Genomic DNA, 10,482 nt, shown 5'->3' on the forward strand with positions numbered 1-10,482 from the left:
GCAGTAGTGTGTACCTCCCACAGACAAAATGTCTAATTTATTTTTTTTTCTTAACAAAAATCGTTATTTGGAGAATTATCAGATTAGTCTGTGATCAGTGTTTTCACTCAGCAAATAGTTCCTAAATATTTTAAAGGGCTGTCCGACACTCAGAGTGAAGAGTCGTACAATCTGATGGCCACAGGCAGGAATGCTTTCCTCTAACTTTCCTCTAAAGTTGTCCAGTTTAAGCTTCAATTTAATTATGCAGTAACCATTGTGTGCCTCATTCTCCAAAACCAGTGCCTGTCATTCATTCCCCCCCCCTTTTTCCCCCCACACTATGATTTGTAGTTACCGTGTGTACTGCATGATGGGTGATGGAGAGTGTTCAGAGGGCTCAGTGTGGGAGGCCATGGCCTTTGCCTCCTACTACAAGCTGGACAATCTGGTGGCCATCCTAGATGTCAACCGGCTCGGTCAGAGTGAGGCTGCACCCCTGAGGCACGACATGGAGACCTACCGCAAGCGCTGTGAAGCCTTTGGGTCAGTAAATCTGTAGATGCACTGTCAAAATGATAGATTTCTAATATTGTGCCATTTGAATAATTGGGGCCTTGTTACACACAAATTAAAAAAGCTGTTGAATATAGACTTTATCACCTCTTCACGTGAGTTTGTCCACATGCTCGCTGGACTTTCCCCAACCTCCTTTGGTCTCTTGCCCTCTCTCGTCTGTCTTTGCCTTCCTTGGCCAAGTTAATAAGTTTGATGGTTAACGTGTTTGTCCAGTCGTCGATGCATCCTTGAGTTTAGGGTTAATATTTGTTGTAATGTGCTGTATTCTTTTAAATCTGTTTTGTGTAGGTGGAACACATATGTCGTGGACGGCCATGATGTGGAGGAGCTTTGCAAAGCTTTCTGGCAGGCTCAGCAGGTCAAGGATAAACCCACCTGCATCGTTGCCAAGACATTCAAGGGCAAAGGACTCAAAAGTAGGTGTTTTTCATATGTTGAACGTTTGTCTGCTCCAGTGATTCATTGCATTCTCTGAACCTGATTTATGAGACTTGTTTACTCCTTGGTTGTAGATATTGAGGATCAGGATAACTGGCATGGAAAGCCAATCCCAAAGGACAAGATGGACGACCTCCTGAATGACCTGCAGTCTCTGATCCAGGTCCCCAACAAGACTGTCTGCCCTCAGCTGCCCCAAGAAGATACAGCACCTGCCGACCTGAGCCCCATCCGTTTGCCTGCACCCCCAGCATACAAGAAGGGAGACAAGGTACCTTCAAAGTCTTGTCTGTATGCTTCTTAATCCAACATAGGATTCGTACAGGATAGTGTTCTTTGGGAGGCGGGCGGTTTGGTAATGGATGCATAGTCACTTGGACAATCACCTTCTCTAATGCTGATATCAACACCTGGGATACTTAGCACCTGGTATAATTATCGACCTGAATGTCAAAGATTCTGTGGCATTAATTACTTGTTGACCTGTTCTTGCTTAAACCAATTTCCTTCTGTGTTAGATGGCAACAAGGAAAGCATATGGTGTGGCACTGGCAAAGCTGGGCCAGGCAAGCCCGAGAGTGGTGGCCCTTGATGGAGACACCAAAAACTCTACCTTCTCAGAGACTTTCAAGAAGGCCTTCCCTGACCGCTACATTGAGTGTTTCATTGCCGAACAGAACATGGTAAGCAGTATTTCATTAGCAGCATTTCATTCCTCGGGTGCTCTTGATGCTGTTCGGTTATTTGCAGTTGTACAGTTTTGTTTTGTTTTTTTTAAGGGTGTAGCTTTAATTAAAGATATTTTCAAAAACAGCGGAGTCACTTTTTACAAAAGTCAAACCATCAGTTCTGGCTTTTCATACTTCATAACAGTTATGAAAGAAGTATAAACTTGGCTCACTCGACACTCTTCACGACCATAATCTGCTCCCACTTGGTCTAATCTGTTACTATTCATTCTCACACCTGATAATCCCAGCCTCTCTGTGGCCGTCACTTGTGACCACATGAGCTTAAACACGTACACCTTTTGCTTAATCCTTTTTCATTTAGACTAACCCATGTTACCGATGTCTCTGCAGGTGGGAGTGGCTATTGGCTGTGCCGCCCGTGACCGCACAGTTGCGTTTGCCAGCACATTTGCAGCATTCTTCTCAAGAGCCTATGACCAGATTCGTATGGGAGCCATCTCCCAGACAAATGTCAACCTTGTGGGGTCTCACTGCGGAATCTCCATTGGTAAGCGTTTTGCTTAAGCACCATTCGTTTTATATGGGACCGAAAGGGTGAACATTGTCCTTGACTAGTCATATTCTCCCTCCAGGTGAGGATGGTCCTTCCCAGATGGCCCTAGAGGACCTGGCCATGTTCCGTGCCATTCCAACTTGTACTGTGTTTTACCCCAGTGATGCAGTGTCCACAGAAAGAGCTATTGAACTATCAGCCAACATAAAGGTCTGAAGGCCACCTTGTGGTAGCTTGACTAGTAAACTGTTGTTACTAAGGTGTGGGAGTAAAATTTGTAACGTACCACTTTCTGTTCTCAGGGTATCTGTTTCATTCGTACAAGCAGACCAGAAACTGCAGTCCTCTACTCTCCGGATGAGAAATTTGAAGTGGGCGTAGCCAAGGTGATGATCAGTATTGTGATTTTTACACACAATAATCCTTATGCAAGTTATGCCTTTAAACAATCATACGATAAGTGTGGACACCCAATAGGAATAACTCTGTCTGCATCACCAGGTGGTGCGCCAGTCCAACAGCGATCGGGTGACTGTGATTGGAGCTGGTATTACTTTGCATGAGGCCCTGGCTGCTGCTGACGTTCTGGCCAAAGAAGGTAAACCCACACTGTTCTATAGGTGACAGATGTAGCGAGGCCCACATTTCCAAGTCCAGGAAATGAAGTGTTCAGCTAATTGGCACACAGGTATTAGTAGTACAATAATAATTTCCTTATTAATTCCTGTAGGGAAGAACATCCGTGTGATTGACCCCTTCACCGTCAAGCCCCTGGATGCTGCGACCATTCTGTCCAGTGCCAGAGCCACAGGGGGACAGATCATCACCGTGGAGGACCACTACAAGGAGGGTAGGTTGTGTTTTGTGAGCTTGAACATCCTGTTGCAGAATCTTTAAATCATGTGCCAAAGACGTGTAAGAAATGCCAAACATTTCTCACCCTAGAATCCACCATTGTTGCTATAAGTGGTACTGTGTGGTCTCCAGTCATGAGATTATTAGAGAGGTTTTCTTTTTTCCATTTGTTTTTTCCTTATTTGATCTAATTGGTTGCGAATTTGTGTTTTTTTTGAAAATGAAAAATCACCTGTATCACCCCGTATTAGTGCATTGCTGGGCTGTGTTTGTGCCTCTCTGATGGTCCGTCTCATCCGTCCAGGTGGTCTTGGTGAAGCAGTGCTGTCCGCAGTGGGCGGGGAGCCGGGCATTGTTGTGACACGGCTGGCAGTGAGCGGTGTTCCCCGTAGTGGAAAACCCCAAGAGCTTCTGGACATCTTTGGCATCAGCGCTAAGCACATCGCCAATGCTGTGCGTCAGACCTTTGCAAACTAAGGACTGCACACATTTGTCTGGCTTCTTGCTCTCTTTCATCACAACCAACCTGCAGCTACCTGGCACAATCACATGAAGATCTGTTAACATCTCCAGTGCCCTCTTGTGGCTCTGACTCAAGTGCAGTGTGCTACACCTGTATTATTTCTATCATAGATGAAGGGAGCTGAGTGCAGTGTGGTCAGAGCCTGTAGTGTTTATGTTCCCTCCCTTTATGCACCTTCTTCTACCCTCTGCTCCAGAAGGGTTCTACTGTTCTTTGGCAACCACATTCCTTTCTTGCGTCCCCCATTATGTTCTTAAAGTCTTGCAAGAGGCACAGATGAAAAGCATCACCTACTTCTGTAAAAGTGTTATGCTGACTCATTTTAAAATCTACCACACTGCAGCATCTTGTTCAGTCTCTGATCCGCAGCGAACAGCTGGACCACAACTTTTGTGGAATTCCAACCATCATTCCTTTTACACGATCACGAACATTCCTCATGTCCTCTCACTCGGCTGGTCTCAATGCCTCTCTGTTACTGTTATACATGTAGTGCCCTAGAGCCCTTCTGTAGTTGTGCTCAGTGACTTTAACACGTAAGCTGTGGAAGACGACTTTCTTCAAACCCAGTGTGAAAAGTGAAACCAGTTAAGTTATAACTCAGCATTCCACTAACGCCTCCTGATCCACATGGGCATCACGCAATGTTACTGGCGTTCAAGGTCACTGGTGTCATCCTGTTATTGCTGTGATGTGCTGAATTAAAAGAAAAAAACTAACAAAAAAAACAATCTCATGCCATTGGTTGTCTTTTTCTTCTTCTTTTTTTAAATTGCCAGTTCAGCCTCTTGGTCTGTGTAGTTCTACATTAAATCTTAACTATTTGTTTGTTGCCATGAAACTTTGCACAGATGATTCGGGGTGTTGCTGGTGCTCAGTACTTTAATTCCATGTGTGCTTGTGAACTTGATTTAATTTTTATTTTTCTCCATCTCGTGCCACCGGATGGTCAAACTTTTTACTTATCCAGTGGAATGTATGTCCTGGTTGGATTGATACCAAATTTTGTACAAAGTGTTTCACAAACTTTGAGGATCCCAAGACTTGAGCTATTCATTTTAAGTCAGATGTCCTATTGTTTCATAAAACATGATACAAACATCCTTCTTGCCCTGATAAGTCCTAAATTGCTAAACGTTCCATGGCTTTCATGTTTGTCCTCATGAAGAACTGTAATAACTTCAGTAATCTTCTAACCTCACACCATGATCCTGTCAAATGTTTTACTTTGCCCATGTTTAGTTTGACAATATGTGTCAAGGCATCTTTGTCTCTAACGTTACTTCACACTTTAGTTCTAACTAGCAGATGTTCGGATGGTAGTGCATTAAACCAGTGGTTCTCAAGCTTTTTAGAAACCACAAAAAGTTGGAGCCTTGATGTCCCCTCTAGGGAAGAAGCATGAAACTAAGATTCACCTTCAATATACATACTTTTACCAATAATATTGTAATTGTGAGCATTTAGCTCTACAAAATCTAGCCTTTGAGAGATGCCTCATGCCTGTGGATGTCTAGTTTTACTCAACATGTGCTTTTTGCACATAACTATCCTGGATGTCATTGACCCGGCAGTGGTCCGACCGTCTGAGCCATGTTTATTTAGAGTGAGCAGAGAAAGTAGTAAACGTGAGCTAAGATGTTGTAGAAATGATCCTAATCTGTGAGTCTGGTAGTAAATTGTGTCCTGAACCAGCAACTGTAGGGAAAATATTAATGCTGGATATCTTGGACTCATTCTTTTTGGTGGAAACTTCATTTAGGGTGTTGTCAGACTGAGGTTTAGGAAGAGGTTGAACGTGGTCTGTGGCTTACTGCATGTTCCTGTCAAGATTGCAATGAATCGTCTTTGGACACATCACTATTTACCTTGGAAGAGCACTTCAGGACCCGAGTGTTTCAGTGTTTGGTGTTAACTTGTCCGCTGTGCCATTTGGGATATGTGTGGACTCTGCTGTCGTCTCTGTCTCGTCATCTGGTCTTAAAAACCACAAAACCCCAGAAACGGCCAAGAATAGACGGATAAAATTAATATGACGCATTGGTTTGATCGCAGATTATTGTATCAGTCGAAACTGTTTATTACAATGTGTGTTTTAAAGCACAATTTGAGAGATTTAATATGTGGCTGTTGAGCAAACAGAGGGTTTGTCAGCAGGTTTCACCCCACAGTGAAAATCCCAGTCTGGCTCCACACTCAGCCAGGGGTCCAAGGTGAGCGCCAAGATGCACACACTCCACAGCACATGTACAGTATGTATGTACAGAATGTAAAGACAGTCTCATTGTTCATCTCAGAGTTCATGTTTGTTTTCGTATGTAGATGCTAGTGGAGCTTTGCCAAACAAGGTCGACTCTGACCTGAACTGTCTACCGACCCTGTCTCCTGTTGGACAAGCTCCAAGATCAGTGCCGACAACACGCTCTGATTCAGACAACACAAAAGTGACAGTGGATAAAAATGCATGTGTCAAAGTTACATGAAAATGACTAGAATCTATCACCGGTGTATGAAACTTACTGCCTCATCACCTCCACCAAAAAAAAATCGCTCTTTCCATGTCGTGTCAGCAGACGGTTATGAAAGAGAGTGGAGACGAGGAGGAGCAGGGCGGGTCTGTGTATTTCATGGTGTGAAGATCGAGGGCCTTTATTAACACTGTGAGAGTTTATTTTTTTTGACCTCCCCACCTCCTGAATATACCTTCCCATCCTCTTGCTCCGTCTTCACTTCAGCATTCATTTTGAGGAGGGGGCATGTGTCGCTTTATGCTGACTCACAACTGAGAGGTCGTAATCCCTCCTGGAGACGTTAAGGTGTAAACTCCTGAGTTGACGGCTGCTTACAGAGTTTCTTCTCTTTGCGCTTTCGGTGGATTTGCATCTTCTTCACTTCAACCCTGGAACTTTTTGGACTTCTCTCTGCAACAGTTCAACCAGCAATGCAACTGCAGAGGACATGGATTTTGTTTATTTCTCTAACTGGCACAGTTTTATCAGCACAAAGCCAAGACTCTTGGCATGGCGTGGATGCATTATTGGAAATCTCCTCTGAATTAGAAGAAGCAAGCATGCATCAACCAGAAACTGATACAGGAGGGATGTTTTTGGATACACATGTTGCTGGTAAGCTTCTTATTTCTATCTGTTTCTGTCTTGTTTTAAGAGTTTAAAGTTTTGTAGCTTATACAAGAGTCAAAATCTAACACGTCTTTTTTTTTTCCTTCTTCATGTCTATAATTGTTGTTCTTATCTTGGTGAAGAAGAGGGTGAGGATGAGCCTCACCGAATGGATGCTGAACAGGATTTCAAAAGGCTGGAGGCTGGTAGAAGTAGGAGAAGCGCCTGGGGCAGGAGGAAGCATGCAGCTACGGTCGAGGCCGCTGCATATAGAATAGTAGGACCAGACAAAACACAGATATCTGCATCTTTTCAATCATGCTAAAGTCCTGTTTTTGTTGATGCTGATTTTGCTCCTTCGGTCAATCATGTCGCTGGTTTCCTGCTGCTTGTCGTAGGCAGGGTTTGGGCGACCTCTAATGGGCTGGAGAACGAGAGGAAGAGCAGAGGAGGAGACCGGCGTTCTCATGGCCGCACTTAAGGAACTCCATGCTGAGAAAAGAAGGCTGATGGATCACGGGAAAACACACGAGGAGGAGGAGGAAGATGATGATGATGATGATGATGATGATGACGACGACGACGATGACGACGATGATGATGATGATGATGATGAAGAGGTTTTGATTTTTTTGTACCAATAAAGCCATTGTTTTTTAGTTAGAATAACTGAATCATCCAGTTGTAATAATGAAGCAATTTTCTGTCATGTTTTTTATTTTCTGTTGTTTTTTTTTGCCAGGAGGAAGAAGAAGAGGAGGAAGAGGAGGAAGAGGAGGAAGAGGAGGAAGAGGAAGAAGAGGAAGAAGAGGAGGAAGAGGAAGAAGAGGAAGAAGAAGAAGAAGAAGAGGCAACTGAGCCTCCCAGCAATCAAACAGAAACATTCTCCAGCTTTACAGCGTCCCCTCTCCAGTGTCGGACTGCAGACGGAGAAATCAGCTGCAGGGCCATCGGCATGACTCACCTGCCAGTCTTCTATAACCTGGAGACCACAAAGCTGGACATGGCAGGTGTGTGTGATATAAAGTGTGCAAAAAAAAAAAAAAAAGCCTATTTGTGCTTAGTGAGAAAATAAAGTGTTATTTTGCTTAAAATTAAATTCACTGACAGATTACAATATTTACGTGTATTTCAAATGTTCCTGCTCTGATATGAAGAGCGAAACTACTCATGTCAGTAGACTTACTAGCCACGTTCCACACTTTTTCCATACACTACATCATACCATGCAATTTGTCTTTAAAGAGAACAACATCAGAATCATCACTCCACTAAGTTTCTCCGGCCTGCCGAACCTGAACACGCTGGACCTGAGCCAGAACAAACTGGACGATGAGTCCTTCAGCCAGAATCCCCTGTTTGTGAGTAATACTGCTCTGTCTGCATATTTCAGCTCCATTCTGCTGCTACTAATCCAAACGTTGACGCCATCACTACTCACGTTTCTAGTTGTATTCTGTATGTGTGATCATACTTCAATGTACAGCTATCCTTTACTTTGGGATGGAGTACCTGTTCCTACTGTATCAATGACACTACTTGTAGTGTCACTGATACATGCTTCCACCCGTTTTGCCCTGTAAAGGGATACAGGGGGCTGGAGCCTAAACCAGCTGACACTGGGCGAGAGAAGATTCACACCCTGAACAGATTGTCATTAATACATTCCACCTGCCATTTAATACATTAAATACAGAGCTGCTTTGTTGCTCAAACTGTTGCAAACTTGTAGGTCCAGTTCAGCCTGCTCTACCTGCAAGTAGCTATAACTTCACTTTTTTCTTTTTAATTAAGCAATACAACTGCTCTTTATGAGTGTGTCTTTTTTTAAAATTACATCCTACACTTGTGTTTTGTCAACTTCAGCACAGTTTCCAACACATCCTGAGACAAGCGTCTTTTCTCTTCCAGAGGTAGTGAGAGAACGAGGAAGTCTTAACCAGACTTTGTTTACCCAGAAAAGAGAAAACGAATAGAAGCATGGCCAAAAAAAACAAGAAGCAACAGTCTCAAACTTTTAGTCTCACTTTGCTATTCCTAGTGCAAATATTTGATCAATATTTGAACTTAGGTGTTATTAAAATCTGTAAAGAGGAAAGGCTGATTTTTTTTGATAAGCTGATGGAAAGGCAAGTAAATGATAAATTATTCAACCATCATCATCATCATCATCATCATCATCATCATCATCATCATCGTCTTCCAGACTGTTAAAACCACCAGGAGGAAAGGGATGCCATTCTCACGTTTACAAATCAGTGTACAATAAAAAAAGAAAAAAGTTTTTTGGGGGTTAATTTTAGGATAAACAGTTGCATAATATTACTGTCGGTCTAAATGGTAAACTGTGGTTTACACCTCTGAAACCTTCCTTCGGTTAGCACGTGAAGAACGGCTTTGACGTTGTCCCGATCAGCTCTGTTTTCCCTCTTATGGAGCTTCTGCAGCCTGCTAAATTGGAATGTGTGTGACGTACAAGCTCGTTTTATAAGTTACTTTGCATCTAATTAAAATAAAAAGCAGCCTGGATCCCGTATCATTACAGTAATAAAAGAGTACTAAAACTGCATTAACTAATCCCTTCTAAGAATAACATCTGGTCTAACCTCTAAATGACCACAGGCCAAGCACATATCCTGACCACACCGAAGCAGCCTACCACACTCTGACCAATCATTACACACCACCGCTGATATACTGTCACGGTATTGGCTGGACGGACCTGTTGGAAAACAGCTGGAGCCAATGATGTGGAGAATACACGGAAATTATTTTTAGGGGAATTATTTTTTTTTCTTTCATTTTCTGCTCAGATCCTCATAATGACAGAGGACCGATGGCCTGGCTGGAGCGATACTGCAAAGATCTTGTCCACTGCTTTTACTCACAGTTCCACCACAGCAGCTTTCACTGAAGAGCCACCCAAAGTGGCTTCACTAAAAATATCACATGATACATGGCGTGGAGGAGATGCACGAATCTCACATTCTCTCATTTGGTGTATTTCTGTGAAGTCTGTGATTGCATCCTGATTGTCAAGTTGGGATGGAAAATTATGGACTTCGAGACAAGTATCCATTTTATCTGTTTTTTCATCTTGGCCTGTTCGACTCTTCTTTTTTGCCTCATGTCATGCAGAACCTGACCTTTCTGAAGAAGCTGAATCTAGATGGTAACCAGATTACCGCAGTCCCGGCGCTGCCACTGTCTCTGGAGGAGCTGAAGATCAACAACAACAAGCTCAATACACTCACCCCCCACTGCTTCAAAGGTACAACTTGCATCCATGCACATAAAGGCAAACCACATCCTTTTGTGAAAGTGATGGTTTCATTTTTCCCTTCAGGTTTGTCAAACCTGCTGAATCTGGAGCTGGAGGAGAATCTCCTTCATGAGGGAAGTGTGTCACCTTTAGCTTTCAAACCTCTACAGAGGCTTCTGAATGTCCAGCTGGACAACAACCATTTCCGTTCCATCCCTCTGGGCCTTCCTGCCTCTCTCCAGGTGCAAAGTATCACTTTAGATGGAAAATCCTTCTCCTTAAAACGTTGGGATAAGGGGTCTGCTGTTGTACTTAGGGCCACCTCAGAAAACCTGACAATGGCATGAAGGTAGCAACCATATATGTTTATCACAGAGTTAGCAGAGCTTCATTTGTGGCTACCTTTCAGTTAATACGTTTCTACTGCACCCACCTTCACGCCCACCTTTCATTTTCTGTGGGACGTCAGTGAACTGCCGTGT

General features: G+C 43.4%; 2 protein-coding genes across 2 annotated transcripts in view; both read left to right on the top strand.

Moving 5' to 3' along the window:
• tktb (transketolase b) overlaps positions 1-4,350 on the top strand; it is a 9,140-nt gene extending 4,790 nt beyond the window's left edge. Inside the window, exons 5-14 of the mRNA XM_008289308.1 lie at positions 334-525; positions 847-974; positions 1,071-1,267; positions 1,515-1,679; positions 2,079-2,235; positions 2,321-2,451; positions 2,544-2,627; positions 2,743-2,839; positions 2,972-3,091; positions 3,401-4,350. Of these exons, the coding sequence (XP_008287530.1) occupies positions 334-525; positions 847-974; positions 1,071-1,267; positions 1,515-1,679; positions 2,079-2,235; positions 2,321-2,451; positions 2,544-2,627; positions 2,743-2,839; positions 2,972-3,091; positions 3,401-3,573 (1,444 nt within the window). The 3' untranslated portion in view covers positions 3,574-4,350. The remainder of the gene's footprint in view (positions 1-333; positions 526-846; positions 975-1,070; positions 1,268-1,514; positions 1,680-2,078; positions 2,236-2,320; positions 2,452-2,543; positions 2,628-2,742; positions 2,840-2,971; positions 3,092-3,400) is intronic.
• Positions 4,351-6,573: 2,223 nt separating this feature from the next.
• The window catches only part of LOC103362819 (extracellular matrix protein 2), a 12,666-nt gene continuing 8,757 nt past the window's right edge, over positions 6,574-10,482 (top strand). Inside the window, exons 1-7 of the mRNA XM_008289314.1 lie at positions 6,574-6,744; positions 6,882-7,015; positions 7,137-7,358; positions 7,508-7,748; positions 7,984-8,099; positions 9,877-10,009; positions 10,085-10,308. Coding sequence (XP_008287536.1) covers positions 6,690-6,744; positions 6,882-7,015; positions 7,137-7,358; positions 7,508-7,748; positions 7,984-8,099; positions 9,877-10,009; positions 10,085-10,308 — 1,125 coding nt within the window. The 5' untranslated portion in view covers positions 6,574-6,689. The remainder of the gene's footprint in view (positions 6,745-6,881; positions 7,016-7,136; positions 7,359-7,507; positions 7,749-7,983; positions 8,100-9,876; positions 10,010-10,084; positions 10,309-10,482) is intronic.

The sequence above is a fragment of the Stegastes partitus genome, unplaced genomic scaffold (assembly GCF_000690725.1).
Source record: "Stegastes partitus isolate 25-593 unplaced genomic scaffold, Stegastes_partitus-1.0.2 Scaffold605, whole genome shotgun sequence".
Taxonomy (NCBI): Eukaryota; Metazoa; Chordata; class Actinopteri; family Pomacentridae; genus Stegastes; species Stegastes partitus.